Genomic DNA, 18,781 nt, shown 5'->3' with positions numbered 1-18,781 from the left:
CAGTTTGTCGTGTAAATATGTTGGCTTGTCGAAAAGTGCACACGTTAAACGTGTAAGGATCTGTTATTATACGACTGTTGGGGATATTTAAAAAGAGGACACTGCACCTCTGCTCGAGGTATCGCATGCAGATACAAGGAGCCTTTGAGCAGCCCTGGAGAACTTGTTAGGCATACCAAGAAGCTCCACAAGAGGCGAATCTTTTTTTGTTTTTTTTGTGTGGGTCTATGAGGGTAATATTTTGTTATTTTGTGGATGATTCGTCTTTAATATGCGGGAATTAAACAGCAACCTTAAGCTTTGATAAAAGCAAACACATCTTAATGCACAAGGAGAAGAAATGTAGACTCGGCTAGCTCTCCATTCGTTTCCTGATTCAGCACCCCATTTGGAGAGAGTGAGGGTGTCGGAGTGAAAGCAGAATCAACAGAAAACAGGATCTTTTTAGCCTAAATCATGATTGCACGGATACTCTACATTTTTCTTTGGTCTGCTGCATTTCTACCCGAGCTGCAGTGCGCTTCTCAGAGAACTGCGGACGCACTTGCTACTTTTCCCACGGCCGCGTTCATCGACGGCACCGACAGAAAGGACTCCAACCAGACCATCAACTCTCGGACCAAAAGGAAGACGCTCTCGGTGGATTTCGCCGTCCCGTCGCTGTTGCGTTACTACTTGGCTCTGTTTATAAAGCGCCCGCTTAACGGAGACTGTCTGTCATTTAACGGATGTTACACGGTGCGCGCCAACTTGCTAATGCGCTGCGTTCCGTTGCAAAAAACCATCGCCGGCTTGCTTGATGTAAAGTTGGCAGCGATGAGCGTCAACAGATCCAGCACTGGACAGCTCCCGTATCGACAGAGGCGGCCCGTGCCTAAAGTTTTGAATTTGGGTTTGACCACCGCCAGTAGAAAGTCCAATCAAGTTGTGGTGGAGGTGGGCGAAGAGATGGTTAAAACGGGATGCGGAGGTCTGCATGTGTACGAGGACGCGCCAGTTGTGTTCCTGGAAATGGACCTAACGCGGATTTTGGAGTGGTGGCTGGGGGCGGAGGGAGGCCGGCTCAGGGTCCGAATTATGCCCGAGCGGAAAGTGCAGGTCCCGGGGAAAGAGGACAAGTACTCTGCTGCCATCAGAGCTTCGGACGCTCGCCTCTTCTTACGCATAGCCTCGAGTGGTAAGATTTCAACTTTATAGTGTTCAATTTACAACGCGATTAAACGCAGAGCCGTTGCTCTAGATTAAACGTTGGAAGTATTTCAGGACGCACAGGTCCAGGGTGGGCACAGCGATTTATAAATATTATATATATGTAATGATCAGTGCTATGTAATTTCATCTTCATGTATTTATTTATTTGCCAAGTAGCTGCATAAAAAAGCCTTCAGATAGTCATTATTGCATTATTGCACCCCTTCAAGGTGAAGCGAAACTGATGCTAATCATCCTGCTGGGGGTTTATTTTTGCATTATCCCATACAATATATACAACATGTACACTATGGTTAGAAAAGTTTGTGTACAGCAAAAAGTTTTCCACTGTGTTTTGGTCATGAGATTTGTCACCTCCCCTTTTGTACTGTTGCAATGTTATCAGTCTTGGTAATTCATTGGCTGTTCAAAAGGGTGGCACTGCAACACCAGTAAAGACTAAACAGCATCACAGCATGCATAACAAGGGACACTTTTTGCAAAATCGCATAAGCTGACAGATGCAAAACCCATTTGATGGCTTTCCCCACTCCTCCTGTAAAATTCAAAACTGTTGACATGGAAAAAATGAGGATTTTCTCATCTTGATTTAATGTTGAGATCCTCACTGTTAACCTCACTGCAGTGGCCACTGGAGAAGCTTTCATTAATTACTTGGCATTAGCAACTTTTTTCTGATTATCACTTTGCGATGATGTTTGCAGTCTTCCCCCAAATGATCTGGGAGAGGAGTCTGCCCCAAACATGTTCTCATAGACTGTTTTTTTTTTTATATACAAATCATGGGTTATTTTGTTCAACAGCTGCTGATCATCTCAATTTTTGTTATGGTCGTGTTACTTTTAGGACATCTATTTATTATTATTATTATTATTAATTTTTTTTGCAGCTTTGATTATATTTGCTTGCACTGTACTGTACCGAATACTGTAAATAGTATAGTACTTTCTATCATCACATCTGTGCGGTTAGCTCAGCATAATTACCTAAAAAGTGTGTATGTCACATTCCGAACACCTGTGAAATATGGGCTTTGATCGTGACACATTCTTTTTTACATTTCTTGTTCATCTTCTTTGAAAGCTTTCTCAGTTCTTTAAGAGACATTTTTGTGATACACTTGACAAAATAAGTTTTTTTTTGGTGATTTTTATGTAGTTGCTTCTAGCTGGATTGAAGTTTCTGGTGCAGCCCACATATTGTGATTTGAAAGTGCTCTGAAACCCCTTCATCAGTGAAAGATGCTATTCAAGGCTGGTTGATTCTTTGCTCATTCAAAAATTTTATAAATATTCTATAGCAACCCACCATCAACCCTCTCTGTCAAATATGTCCTTTTTAAGGAGCAGTTCAATGAAATCGTGGTCTTTTTTCTAGTGCTCTATTGTTTTACGCATGAGCGCAGTGACCTTTTGTGCACTTTAATTGGTGCATGGATAAATTATTATTATAGACAGCCTAGACTTTTTTATACCAATCATACTTGATGATTACAGCTTCAGAGACTTGAGTGCCTCTTGAGTTATTTATGAAATTACAAGAACTATAATCATGCCCAAATAGAGATTATTAAGATAAACTTGCTTTTTCCAACCTGGTCTTATAAAAATACGTACCTCTGTGTACTTTTTGTGCAACACCGTTTTTACGTACCTTACTGCACGTTTGGCTGCAGTTTCAAAGAGAAATGTCCACTGAGTGGTGCTAAAACACGGGTTCAATACCTGAACCCTGGTATGTTTTAATTACATTGATATAGGTACGAATTGCTGTGTTTTTATTATGTTGCTTCTGGTACATATTGCGGCGGTTCAGAATTCAAATATCCGTGGACTGTCACCGAAAGTTAATGCTCTATGGTGTTGGAAATATGCCCTACACCAAACCCAAACCTAAACCTACCCGATAGTGTTAACAAATGCAAAACTGATATAAAAACACATTTGTTGATGCAACCGTGCTATTTCAACTTCCTTACATGCAGATTTGAACAAACTGTGTGTTTTGTCAAACCGTGGTTACATGGGATTTGAACCGGAGCTCCTTGCCTTTCAAGTACATCTCCGTACTCCATGAGCTACCGAACAAACCTACCACCTATGAAAACCCATAGATATTAAGCTGGATATTGTGTGATGCTAACGTTCAAATGCATCAGTTTCCAAATCTCCCAGCATACTAATATTGCTTTTGAAGCTTTGAACATGATTTTCTTCAAGAAATTGAGTGAAAATTATGCTTTATTAATTGAAACTCTGTAAATTTGTGTGAAAAGGAATAAAATGTGTCTGAGTTTTACTGCCTCTAGTGTTCATTTATTTTGGAAACTGCAGTGATATGTACTTATTGGTACGTATTTCGCATCTCGCTAAAAAGTGCCCCCAGGTACGTTTATGCCATGAGACCAGGTAGGCTTTTTCTGTGATATCACAATATTTTTTTCAGGTTTAAAAACATGAATTGAATAAACCATCAAAAAGATACTATTTAACACCCACATCAATTCAAAACCACATTTTTCCATAATATAATGTGATCTTTTTAGTATTCAAAATATTTATGCATGAAATGTCTTTTGTTGTTGTTGTTGTTTAGATGCTAAAACTTTTATGTCCTTTGAAAATTGTAATTAATGAAATGCATATGTATCAATAATCATTTTAACAGTAAAATGTGTGATCATTAATTTAGCATAGTTAACACATTCCAGTTTATTTGGTGTGAATTTTAAACAAATTGGCAGTTTCACTTTTGTTCCACACTATTTGAGCTCTGATGATAATTCAATTCATCAATACAAAGAGTGCAAATTACTTTCATTAGTTCCATCTAGATTTCATTTAAAAATAAATTTGCCATTAAAAAGGTCATTCACTTGTAAATGAGAGTCTGAGTACTGAACTTTGTCACCTGCGGCGATGCCCTCTCAGAAATTCCAGCAATTTCAGTTCCAAACCCTTGTGACAAGGATTCGTAAAAAATATGCGCGTCTCTGAAGTTAAAAGGCTTTACATTGTAGATGATGTCAATGCATTGATATTGTGCATTGCAGTGTATTTCAATCTCCGAACATACAGAAATGTATGTGTACGGAATATAAATACAAAAGAGCTCACACTTCACGTTTCCTGTTTGAGAATAAAAGGTCTTGAACAGAAGGAAGTATGATCCGCGAAACATCAAATAATCTGTTACAAGAGTATCAAAGGCTTGTTGTCTTTTGCGGAGTGGGTAGTCAATCCTTCAAAACATCCTGAGGCCGCTGGGACTTTCTCATCTGAGGGTCAGAAAAGTCATTAAGATTTCTCTCTCTCCCCAGGCCTGGTGCTTTGTGACATTGACTGTCCTCTGCTGCTCTCAGCATTCTTCATTACAATCAAAAGTTCCTCTTCACAAGCACACAATTTCATGTTCTTTAGCTTTCTTCTGTGGTAGTAATATTACAACTGAGGTTCATTTGGAAAAAACAAAAACGTGCTTGTGCTGAAATTTGTGCAAAATTACATTATGTTGCTTCTTGCACACTTTGTGACAATTTCAAAGTAAATAGCACTAAAAGTGTGTTTTATATTATCCAAAACAGATGAACATGAATGTGACAATGTTTTATTACATTGGTTGTTGTATGTATCACAGCAGTTTGGAAATTAAATGTGGTGCTAAAATCCTCTAACTGCATTAGAAAATAACATTCCACCTACACTAAACTTCCTAAACCAGGTGAGCTACTGAGAAAATTTACAATATCAGAATAGCAATACATGTAAAGCTGGTTATATGATGCAAACTTCAAAGTAGTGCACTATATGTTTTGAGGTGATGAAAACTTGAAGTTGTTTTACTGTAACTAGAATTAAAGGGATACTCCACCCCAAAATGAAATTTTTTTCATTAATCACTTGCCCCCATGTCGTTCCAAACCCGTAAAACTATCAGCGTATCGCCATTTCGGTGAATCTGAGCTGTACGCAGGCAGCGTACGCTCTTCTGTGTCAGCCGCGCAACAAGGATACGTTTTGTATGTATATTTACACTTTGATTTGAAAGAAAACAGCTCATCCTGTGTGGCAGCTGACACAGAAGAGTGTATGCTGCCTGCGTACGGTTCAGATTCGTTTAAATGGCGCTATGCTGATGTGGAGTGACACAGAGGAGACAAATTGTTGAATAAAGTCATTATTTTAGATTTTTTTTGCGTACTAAAAGTATTGTTGTCGCTTCATAACGTTACAGTTGAACCACTGATGGCAGATGGAATATTCTGACAATGCTTTTCATACTTTTCTGGACCTTGACACTGTTATTTATTTGGCAGTCTATGGGACAGTCACAAGCCTCCCTGTTTTCATCCAGAATATCTTAAATTGTGTTCTGAAGACGAACAAAGCTTTTATAGGTTTGGGACGACATGGGGGTAAGTGATTAATTACAAAATTTTAATTTTGGGTTGGAGTATCCCTTTAAAATATAGTTTAATAATATTTTCTTTTTCTTTTTTTTTTTTTGAGTTTTGAGTTTTGCAGTTTTGTAGGTACAGTCACACTTTCCAATGAGCCTAGGTTGTAATATGTATAATAGTAGTAATAGACATAGTGGACTTAATAGAGGATTTTCTTTTGGTCAGTTATATTTGTGTGTGTTATCCATCCAAAATTCAAGTTTTTGTCATCACTTATTCATCTTTCTGTCATTCCAAACTAAAATACTTTATGCAGCATTTTGTCATAAAATGAACGTTTACAGTAGCCACAACTGTCAAGCATTAAGTGTTTTTACCCTTTCTTGCAGTATAAATTGCCATCTTCCCTTGAATGGAAAAGAGATGTTCTGACATTCTAATATCTTTGTTTTATGGAAGAAAAAAAATGTGTGTGTGTATATCTATCTATCTATCTATCTATCTATCTATCTATTTACATATCTATCTATCTATCTATCTATCTATCTATCTATCTATCTATCTTTATATTTATATTTATATTTATATTACATTTTATCTATCTACACACACACACACACACACACACACACACACAATGAAACGAGGACGAGTAAAATGATGACTACACCTTCACATATTTTTTACTCACAGTGAAATATTCTTACTGGGTGTTCTGGATCTTTTTTGGCCCCCTGTTGGTAAACCTCTTTTAAACAGTGTGCTTTCCTCCTTTGAGTTGAGAAGATCAATAATTCACCTGGTTGGAACAGTTTATCTCTGAAAGTACACAGTTTTGTCTGTGCAGCCAGACATAGTATTATAGTCCATGATCCATTGGTGTGCATTTGTGGTGGTGAAAATTGTAAGAGCTTCTGTTTACCAAATCAAATGCATTTTGACAACTCAAAACTTCCGTCCCAGTGCAAAATGCTAAAATTATTACATTAAGCCACAAATAGCTCTCATTCTGAATTTCTAAAAATCTCTAATGTCGGAATGACCATGTCTACCCATATTTAGATTTTTTTTTTTGGTGTCCAGAAGCTGAAAATGCTCATGAAAAACAACATTATGACTGTTTTTCATGATTATGAGTAGACATCGGGGACTTTATGGTGGTTTTAAAAATGTCACAGGACTAGAGTGCAGTAGCAAGCAGCTCAACACCACATTATGTCTTTAGCCTTATGCTGGCCAGTATTTCAGAGGCTGCCTTGACTTTTGTGCATTGAGCATCATGCATGGCTTAGGACATGCGTTCCAGGATTTGTTTGAGAAACGTAAGCCTATTATCTCTGCATATGAAAGACTTACAGAGGAAATGGTGCCTTGATGAAAACAATCAGGAGAAAGCAATTTTTGTCAGTGTGTTTTTATTTCCCTCAATGTCAACATCAATTGAGCTAACAGTGCTAATTATGCAGATTACAGCAAAACAGCAATTTAGGGAGATTAGCATATTCACTTTGTATAGAAGTCTGTAGCTGTAAGGTTATATATTTGAGTCTTTGTTTTTGAGATTGTCAGATAGTGTTTTTTTGAGGACTTCTTTGTTACGCTTTAGCCAACATTTTGTCACTCAGACCTGCTCCAAAATTAGATTTATATTCATCAAAATAACATATTTGAAAGTCACAGATTTCAGTGTCTCAGACATTTTGGTGCGTCTTCATGCACACCTGCTCACCCACACAGATTTAATGCAGATTTTGCTTTGAAGCATGGTTAGTGTTCTCACAGGAGCCTTGCTCACATTATATGTTGTTTTCGGATTTGGTTCTTTCACAAGGTTTCTTGAAACCTGATGTTGCATGCAGGAAGCCTTTGGTTTATGGTTTAAAGTAAGTCACTGAAATCCAGTGCAATCAAAGGTTTATGTTTGGCGTACGTGTGTCAAGAGTGCCGTCTCACCAGGTTGAACACCTTGATGTAAGATCTAGAGGCGCGTGGCGCATCCAGGCATCCTTTAATGAGAGGATAGTGCATAGAAGTAAGTGAGAATCAATTCGCTCTTGACTTTTCAAGCTTGTATCAATCACACACTCATGGGAAAATCGATAAAGAGTCAAATGGCACATTGGGTTCATTATTAATGTATTTTTATAATCAATAATCAGGTAGCACATCTGTTTACAAAAAAAAAAGGACATTGTTTCACCTTTACTCTCTCCTCCAGTAAATGTATCAGTGTGTTTCAGTATGGTGATGTATGTATATTAATGCAACACTCAAAAAATATGTAGACCCAAATTTAAAATTTCTGTATCTCGATTTTATATAAAATTGCTATTAATTTCGATGACACAGTTTTTAACAAAATATATATGTATATATGTGTGTGTGTGTGTGTGTTTGTGTGTGTGTGTGTGTGTGTGTGTAGACCACAAAACTAGTCATAAGGGTCAGTTTTTTTAGATTGAGATTTATACATCATCTGAAAGCTGAATAAATAATATTTCAATTGATGCATGGTTTGTTAGGATAGGACAATATTTGGCTGAGATACAACTATTTGGATATCTGGAATCTGAGGGTGCAGAAGAAAACTAAAACATTGAGAAAATTGCCTTTAAAGTTGTCCAAATTAAGTTCTTAGCATTGCATATTACTAATCAAACTGTTTCTTACCTGTTTCTTTTATGTATGACTGATCAATAAGCATTACATAAAGTTCATTATTTTATGTTTAAATGGTGTAATCTAAACTGATGGAAATTTTATATGCAATTCAAATACATAAATCTTACATTTAGGGTTGTCTGAAAGCTTGAAGATACTTCAAGTGAAACTAGCAAAAAAGAAATGTACCTTTTGACTTAAAATGAAACATAAGACGGTGTTAGGGAATTGATTTGATGTCAAGTGGATTGACAAATAATCTGTAAATGTATTCAGATATCTGCCAAGAAATGCCTGAGCTTATCTTAAAACACTGTCAAGTGCTGACAAGATGAAACTGATCTTGAAACTAAAAGTCCAAAGTACGTGGGACAGTTTTATAGCATCAAGGACATTGTGGTTGTACTATAAACCTTCTCTTACTTAATTTTCATTAAAAATAGTTTGTACTCAACAAAAGTTTGTAGAGCTAAATTATGGTTGAGGATCTCGGGCACTTCCCAAGGCTACCAAAGAAAGTTATACACCAGCCCCAGCAGCGTTATAGTGCAAGGTGTATTAATGGAACCCAAGTTGCCATTTGGAGCAAACAGTGCAAGATCGCTAATGCCCACAGCTACCATTTTCACTCATTTGATTTCACACACCATCCTTGTGAACACTCAACAGAAGTGTGAATAGGTTCTCTCAACTTGAAGAAACACTCACAACAGCCAAAACCAACAGTTTGTGACATTTTGCATGACTTCACTTACCCAGTAAACTGTCTTAATTTTTTTCTTCTGATGTTTACGTTCTTTTTATTGACCAAATCCCCATTCTTTTCCCAAGAGGAACATTGAGTCTGTGTAAAAATTCAGTTATAGTTGCTTTCAATTTAAACAGATCCATCTTTGAAGGACTTTAATGTTTGGCTCAGCAAGCCATGCAGATAGATAAAAATCAATGCATCTTAATGAGCTGCCCTTCTAACCTGCCACCATCTATCTCCAGTGCTAATGTGCACTGGTTCACTCTCAAGGGCCATCTGCAAATGGCCTCCACTGATGGCAAAAATGTATATAGCTTCAGCATGCATGGGCAGTGGAACTTCTGGGGTTTTAACTTCACCATACTGGACTGAGTATGAAAGCCAAACACGAAAACAAGTTAGCAATTTAGCACTTCCAGGTTCTGTTGTCCCAAAGTCAATGGATTTTTAGTTTAATGCCTGAAATAGGGTCTGTGGTTAACACAAGCTCAAGATATTTTCATGGTTTACTCTACAACATAGAATACATCAGCAATACCCCATTGTGATTATTAAATGCTAAATGCGACATTAAACATCATCATGGTGAACATGTAAACTCATCTACTCACCAATTCACTTTTACACACTCTTGATGTTTACAATTAAATGCTTGCAAACACTTTCTAACTCAAACCTTAATATTTTTATTTTTATTTATTTATTTTTTATCAACTGAAAGAGTTGTTGGATGCTTAGTGATGTTAACACTGAAGTCATGTGACTGTGATGTAGTTTGTTTATAGCATATTATTTGTTTTTTACTTATGGTGATTGTATTTTGGTTTAGGCTTCAAAATTCATGAAAGTTCATTTGTGAAGATTATCATTGACACTTTAGTTTAGGGCCAATTCTCACTATTAGCAATTTTTTTCTTTTTATTATTATTATTTTTTCTTTTGCCTCAGTAAACTCCTTATTTGATGCTTATTAATAGTTAGTAAGGCAGTTGTTCAGTTTAGGTTTGGATAGAATTAAGGGATCTAAAATATGGTCATGCAGAATAAGATATTTACTAATAAACAGCCAGTATCCTAGTAATATGAATGCTAATAAGCAACTAGTGAGAACTGGTCCCTAAAATAATGTGTTGGCATTATCATTATAAACAAAATGTGTAAGAAACATATTGCAATATTCAATATTCAAAACTCAATGAAGAATTCCTATTGGTTCTTGTCAAAAGAACCAGGGTGATGCTAACTTCTGAGATGGCCCATGATAATACAGTACATCATTACTACAGTGTTCTGTTAAAGAACCTTGCTACTCTTGACCACATACAAGATCATTACAAGTAATAGATATTTGAATAAAGATTGAAAAAAATAATTATTGTAATTAACAGAAGATAATATAATTCATGATTAGTTATTTTAATAATTATTACAAGGCATCGTTGATGACTTCCAATGGTTTTAATGTTTCTCTGGGGTTCAGAGAATGAAAGCTGGAATTGGCATTGTTCTCATACTCAATGGCTAATGCATACTCACATTCCCTAATCCTCGAGATATAAATGTTGCATATATTCCCCCAAACCCATGAGTTTTTGATTAATTGCTTTGTGCATGACTTGCATGGGCATCTTTGTTCAGCTTAAAACCAAATAAGAAAAGGCATACTGAGTTGAATCTTCATGTGCTCGCTCTGTATTTTTTTCTATTAACCAACTACCTGAGAGAGCGTGTGTACATGTGTGCAGAAGAACATACCATTGGATGCGGCAAGATGATTTTAGAGCCTTTAGTGCAATGTTGCTGCATTGTAAGTAGGTATCAGCACACTTCTCATTGGAATGCAGAGTGCAATCAAGTATCACTCAACGTAAAATGACCTCACTGACTAATTTAGTGCTCTTACATAAGGACAAGGTGATTATATGCATGGGTTATACTTCCTATATGCATCGCATTAGGCATACCCAGTTTTTATGCAAGTTTTGTTAGTAATGCATGCTCTTTTAAAGGCCTCTATTTCATAAACTAGAATTATAATTAGCAAACTCTAGGGGAGGGTGGAGGACATTTTTTTTTTTTCTGACAATAATAACATTCTCACAGTAACAGTAACCACTGGTGAGAGGTTTTAACAATGCGGAATTTAAGAATATCTTCCTCATTAATGGAAAACTTGACAAGTGGCAAGAGAATGGAAAGAATTTATAATTGTGTTTCTACAACTGAAACTTTTTGATGTATACTTATATACATGCATAGATTTGTTCAAATCAAAGTGAATGGTTTAGGGGTTGGTGCTGTGACCAAAATTTCACAACATGGTATGTAGAAAAAATAAATAAATAAATAAATATATATATATATATTATATCACAACAGTATATGTGAATTTGTTTCAGTGTTTAAAATGATAGTATTTATTTATAATATTTAGATAATTAATTACAATGAATTGTACATGGTATGTATGGTATAACATGGTATGTAGAAAAAAAAAAAAAAAAAAAAAAAAAATATATATATATATATATGTGACAGTATATGTGAATTTGTTTCAGTGTTTAAAATGATATTATTTATTTGTAATATTTATATAATTAATTACAATGAATTAATAATCCAGTAGAATGAAGTATCTCATCTCAAATGAATAATTCAGAAATAGATTGGGTGGATACTAAGAGATTGTTCATCATTAATTATCATTCAACAAATAAATGATAATTTAGGAATAAGTTTACTATTAGTGCTGAAACATCTTCACATTTCAACTTTTTAGTTAAAAAAAGCCTCAAAACATAAAAACTAATATTTTAAAACAGACTTCTTATTTCTAATTGGATTAACCAGAATCAGTAGCGGTGATATGCACACACTTATGATATTATGATTCACATGAGTTAATTGATAAAGTATTACTTTCTATTTTAATGCAAAACATTGTGATGTTGCTTGGCAACAACTAAACTGCTTCATTTTGTGTTTAACAAAACATCTTGATAACAAGTTCTTTCTTGTCTTGACTTGTTTGAGACATGTTCCATTATGTATTTAAATAGTTATGCATCGCTCTAACATCCAAATAATGTAAAATAATGCTACCTGCTGATAGTTGCAGAAATAAATCTTCCTCTGTAGAGCAAAATCTCTTCCAGCTGACACATTTGTGCCGCTATACTGCCCAGTCTTAATATGTGTTGTCATGTATTATTATTATTATTGTTATTAATATGGACATATAATGGAATGTTTACCGTAATGATACTCAACCTCAGTTCCATTTTGTAAGAAAAAATTGAAAATGCCTTCTGGTGTCATAATGCTATTTTATTGTATTTATTATTTATTTATTTTTTAAAGTGATGTTTTTTTAATGAGATTATTCCACCAGCAGGCAGGTATTCCCATACTATTAAATGAAGAAAAGTTCCAACTATTTCTTGAATGTTCTGCAATCTTCTCTGTATGTCCACTTCAATTTCAGAGGAATTTAGCCTTGAGGTTAATTCTGATTGGTTGGTCATAGTGATGTAACTTGCAATCATACTGAAAGTCGTTATTACAACTGACAATCTTCACACGAAAACTTGTTAAAGCAAAATTTTGTGAACAAAGTGAGACTTTGAGCCATTAAAGAGCTGTGTGAGGTTTACAAGCTATGGATGAAGTGTCAGGGAGTTTACAGAATGCCAGAGGCAAGTGTTGCACTAAGACCTACTTCAGAATAAATAACATTAAAAGAGATGATTCTGAAATTCCCTCTTTGAAATTAGTATTTATAAAGCTTTATAACATTTCGTAAAATTATTAAAAGTTCACAAACTCTAAATTTAGAGTCTGACATCATTGTGCAAGTTTTGAGAACATGACCAAATATTTTTGTACTGTAATTAGAGTATAGCGGCTTTTAGTTCATGAGTGTTAGCGTCTAAATGATAATTTACTGATGATTGATAATTTACACTATAATGTTGACAAATTTCAGTTTTAATAGACACACATGCAAGTAACAAAGTAGCAAGTTTGTGGCTTTTTTGCAACTAAGTCCTATACATATATATTAGGGCTGTCAATTGATTACAATTTTTAATCGAATTGATCACACCCTTTTTTCTGTGATTAATAACGAATAATTGCATACTTCAGGAAATTAAGCATAGATCATTTATCTTGTTTCAAATGTTTTTTTTGTCATCATTTGCTATGTCCAGCAAAGTAGACCAAAAGATTAAAGGGCGATTCTCAAAAATCTGTATTTTCTGCGAGCTTTTTTCAAGATAAATTTAGATGTCTTTCCAAAAAAGGACACTTAGAAACACTTTAGGTGTATTTAAGGAGAAGGTATATTAGAATATGAAATAAAATAAAAAATCTGAATTCTATAGTATGTGTACAGTGCAACATCAAAGAGCTTTTTCACATTTTAGAGAAGTCAAGTTGCGATACCGAACAGGACTATGCCAAAAAAAAGATGCCAAAAAAGCAAACAAACAAACCCTACACCAACCGCCTGCTGACTGCATATATCTACTACTGTAGACAGATCTATTCATTATTGTATATGTGTGTGGAAACAACGTGAATGTACAGAAATGTCTGTGCTGTGCATAAATACAATGTGCGATCAGTGCGTCAAGAGCAGTCATACACGCATTATTATAACGGACTCACGTGTGCTTACTGTACGACTCCTGTACGCCACTGCAATCACCTTTACCTTGACTGCAGAAACCGTAGTTTGTGTCTCATCTGGCCATACAGCAGCGGGATGTTGACAATCCATTCAGTCTGTTCTTCACACAGCGCAACGTGTGAGAGCTCACGCGTTTCAATTTATATATATATAAGGATAACCACAAACCACATTTATTAAACATGTCCTACCCAAACGTATTTTTTTCAGTATTAAATATGTCAGTTCAGGAAAGAAAACTGCACTTGTAAAGTGGTTTCATAGGCTATACTGTATGTTGGTTTACTAAGGGGGTTACAATAAGAATTGAAAAAACTACAATTGCAAACACGGAAGAAATTCAGTAACTTGGAAGATGATGCAACACCTTTAGTTATTGAATTTCAGTTTTCAAGACTTTTAGGCCTTGTTTACACTGCAGGTCTTGATGCCCAATTCTGATTTGTTGCCTATATCCGAATTTTTTTGGCTGTCCGTTTACATGTTCTTTCAATTGTGACCCATATCTGATTCATGTGTTTACACTTGCTGTACCATCTGAAACATCGCGTATGTGTTGTTGTCATTTACCGCCTACACATGGTATACCACTCCTCATGAGAATAATGTGAATTGTGCTGACAAAACGAGTCACAACAAGCAATAATAAAAAAAAAAAAAAATGAAATTCTCCATTAAAAGACCTTCAAAATGATTTATGATTTGTTGTAATTGGACAAAAAAAGTCACCCATTTGAAGTCGATAGTGAAGTCCTCCGTCTTTTCTTATTATTAATTACTATATTAATAATCACAATACAGCTATTTTTTTATTTTATCTTTGCTATTATAAATAAGAACAGATGCAAAAAACAAACAAACAAACAAACAAAAAAAAAACAGTAGAACAAATAGAAACAAATAATGCTTTACCTTTATCATTTTATATCTAAACTAAAGCATTCATGTACGAAAAACAATCAAATGTAAAAATAACTTAATTGTGTTCATTACAAATAAATTGATTATTAAAACTACAAAAGCAGTTCAATGAAGTGCAGCGAGTGATTCCCTTTTTTATTGTTAGATTAACATTATGATAATGATACAGACATCCTATACTGTAATGCATGGATCTAATATAATGTTATACATCAGATGTTTTCCCCAACAGTTCCCTAAACGTTCACTTAAGACAGAGCAGATTATGTCTGCTTGAATTCTGAAATACTGTGATTCTGTATACGTGTGTATTTATCGGGATTGCGTGCCGTTATATGCACGCACTTTGGATGACAGTCAGTGCAAGAAGCGAGCAGAGAAAATGTAATCCTCTCAGAAAATGTACAAATAAAGATAAGATTTTTTTTTTTTTGCCTGTAGATCAAAATAGCCCGTGCGAATTTACACTCATTTTGCCAGCACGGGTTACATATGACGTCGTTAAACCACAGAGAAGTACCCAATTGTCACATTTGTAATGACGTACAGAATGCAATGCCTCAGAAAATCCGATCTGCCTGTTTACATGACAGTTGCATTGGCACATATCTGATTTATATCCGATTTATTTCCACATATGAATGAGGCCTGAAACCGGTCTTGAAATATCCGAATTCATGCTTTTTTTTTTCGTTTACACTCTCATAGAACAGATCCGATCTGTGTTACATACTGTATGAGCAAAAAATCTGAATTGGGTCACATTTAACTGGCAGTGTAAACGAGGCCTTAGAGAAAGAGTAGACAAGACCGGCACTTTGATGTGTGTTGCTTTATAAATCAAAGAAGCAAAATGACTGCTTCAGGACTCTTTACACAACATTAATTGTTGATTGACCCCTTAATATCTATAAAGGAACCATTTATGAATGTATTATGTTAGATTAGTCTGTATAAAATTTCAACCTTAACCTGGAACTGATCTGAGGCAATTGACAGTGTCAAACTTTAGGATTGAACGCAACCTAAACTCAAATATGTTTGAAATATAAAAGACTTAGTGCACTAAAAAAAAAGAAAAAAGAAAAATAAAATAAATAGTAACCTAAAAATGGTAACATCTCAGGTAAATGGTTGTATTGAAGTCAACAATATAATGTAAATTATATAACCTCACTGAATCCTGTTAAATACATTGATTTATTCTAATTTGAAAACAATTTTTATGCATTGAATCAGATAGAAGTAGCTTAAAATCAGATTTTAAGTTAGCAGCTGCAAGTTACCACTTTTTTACAGCGTATGTGTCAAAAAGTAAAGGTAAAATACAGTATGTTAAAGCATCACAACCAGTGCAAACTCAAATCTAGCCCGAAACCAGACAACTTATTGGGTCCGTCAGGCACAGGTTGAGTAGTAGACCTCTAGATGTTAGAAACAGTCATGCAGCGCTTAAACTCATTTCTGTGTGACGGGCATGTTGGGAGGGTATCTTTCTTGACAACTTCTGAGTCAGCTCAACCCTCGAATGAGAAGAAGAGTGAGGAGATGTGAGATGTGAAGAGAAGAGACATAAAGATAAAGAATTAGTGCTGACTTAAGGCGAATCTACAGGAAAATGACATCCACCACAGGATATCAACTGCCAGTGCAATTCTAATCCAGAAGAGATACGAGGCACACTCTGAATGGGAATGGAACAAGCTGTTATTTCATATCTGTTTGGCTTCGGTTATTGCTGAGATGTGTGTGTAAGTAATTGATTTGTATGCTTGGAGTGGGCCAAGTGGCTTCTTTTAGCGTACAGCATTACAGCCAAGTTCAGGATGTAGTGCACATGACGCCAAAGGATTACGCACTGATTTGCCTTGCTTCTTAGCCTGTATTTTTATTTTCTTTTATTTATTTATTTTTCTTGGTGGATTTACAGTTGGAATTGTCTTATTGTCTTGACAGGCGTAAGAAAATAAGGTCATTTTGTGAGGCTCTTATATTTTTTGTGAGTTTACATGTTTGTATGTATGCATGTAAAATTTCAGCTCGTAATTTATGCTGCAAAATAAGTTTACACAAAAATGAAAATTCCTTCATAATATACTCAACCTTATGTCTATCTATCTATCTATCTGTCTAATATTCTCGTCGTAGATTAATAATTTTGTGTATCACACTTGTATTCTATTGTGTTTTACAATTGTATTATATTTTAAATAAAATCTCTTAAAAAAGAGATCCTGACAAACAAACAAACAAATAAATAAAACATCACCATGTCAATGACCTTGATTTCTACACTGAAACAAAATTTCCAGTCTGCTCTTTTCCGTACAATGAAGGTATATAGTGACCAGAGGTGGAGATGATGACAGAATTGCAATTTCTGAGTCTACTATTCCTTTGAATTTGCTAACAGTCAAGGAGAGTGCTAAGCCCCCTTTCACAATGCTGACAGTGAATGAGTACGTCATTAGAGAACAGCTCTAGGTTGGAGCTCAGAGAAATGTAAACCTGCGTTCTGATTAATTGTCAAGAGAGTGAGGTATGTTGCTGAATGCTGTTGATTTGACACACAGCTGTTAACCCTTACAAACGGCTGGTCCCTCTCTGTGTCACCACATTTTAACATCATGTTGATTAGGGCTCGTGCTGTTCATTTATATAATAATCCCCCATGTAACCAGCAGAGGCCATAATCCTTCCCTCTCATTCATACTGTTCTTAGCTCATGTCACAACTCCAGGAAACAGCATGAAGAGATTGTAAAAGGAGGAAACACACTTAAATAGTTCACATGCCAAAATGAATAAATATATAGTCATTATTCACGTCATTCTGAACCCTTTTTTCTTTCATGGAATACAAAAGGCATTCAAGCTGTCAAGCTCTGGAATGAGCACCATAAAAGCAGTCCATGCTATTCATCAGCTATATTTCAAGTCTTCTGAAGCCATTCAAGAACACTGTGTGAGGAACAGACTTAAATATAAGTTATAAAACTCTTGAAATCAGCTCTAGCACCCTGTTCCAACTTCATGAATAATGAAAAAAAAAAAGAAATTTATGAATGAATGAATCATTATTTTGTGTCTGAGCTTTTCAATAAATCTGTTAACCCAATGAATATTTGCAAAGCAAACAGCCTTTAGAGTGTGACGCAAGAGGAAAGCCACAACTGAATCAATTACATTTGTAAATAAAACAAAACAACAGAGAACAAAACTAGCCTCAGATGTCCTCAGATGCCATGGTTGTTGTTTATATTAATAATGTGACGTTTAATTGATCTCTTACCAATTCATTAACAGCTGTTATTCCTCTGATATCTGCATGATGTCGTTATGACAGCTCTGTAGGCATCATGTTTGTTTAATGACAGATGTACAACGAAGCTATTAAGTTTTACGAAATAGTTGTGACTAGCTAGTTAGCTAATTTCTCCATCATTGCATCATATTATGGTAGTTAAGCAGTGAGTTTTGTCATTGTATGGGGAATACAGCCCTTGAATGATTCAAACAGCTCAAGTAATTGGAGGAAAGCACTGAATAACAACATTTCAATGTTTCTGTCTGTTCACATGGTGTCAGAAGATTTGGAATATGGAAAACTTTAAAATGTTTCTGATCTTTTTGTTACTTTTTAAACATTTAACAGCAGTTATTATGAGTGAAACATCATGTCATCATTATGTTTCAAACATAGCCACCTTGAGATTCTTCTATATTTTTTTTTTTTCTTGTTTTATTGTTTATCATGAATAGATTGAGTAAAATTAAGAAGGTTGATGTCTAACTTTAAAAATTAATTAGGGAGAGAGCAATGAATGACGTTAAAAATGTAGTTGATGTTAGCCATTGACTTCCATTATATATATATATATATATATATATATATATATATATATATATATATATATATATATATATATATATATATATATATCATACTATGGAAGTCAGTGGGAGCAACTCTTTGAGTACCAACATTTATTCAAATATGTTTTTTTATGTTCAACAGCTGGAATTCATACAGGTTTGGAACAACTCGAGGGTAAATAAATGATGACTGAATTTTCATTTTTAGTGTTTTTAAGAAACAGGGTTAGCATTTAACATGCAAATGTGTGCTATTGCTCACTAACAGG

General features: G+C 35.0%; 1 protein-coding gene across 1 annotated transcript in view; it reads left to right on the top strand.

Annotated features, from left to right (window-relative positions):
- Positions 1-251: 251 nt before the first annotated feature.
- Positions 252-18,781, top strand: part of alk (ALK receptor tyrosine kinase) — a 395,687-nt gene continuing 377,157 nt past the window's right edge. The window contains exon 1 of the mRNA XM_042742958.1: positions 252-1,177. Within this exon, the coding sequence (XP_042598892.1) occupies positions 457-1,177 (721 nt within the window). The 5' untranslated portion in view covers positions 252-456. The remainder of the gene's footprint in view (positions 1,178-18,781) is intronic.

The sequence above is a fragment of the Cyprinus carpio genome, chromosome B17 (assembly GCF_018340385.1).
Source record: "Cyprinus carpio isolate SPL01 chromosome B17, ASM1834038v1, whole genome shotgun sequence".
Lineage (NCBI taxonomy): Eukaryota > Metazoa > Chordata > Actinopteri > Cypriniformes > Cyprinidae > Cyprinus > Cyprinus carpio.
Note: the sequence above shows the minus strand (reverse complement) of the source record. Positions and strands in the feature narration are given on the sequence as shown.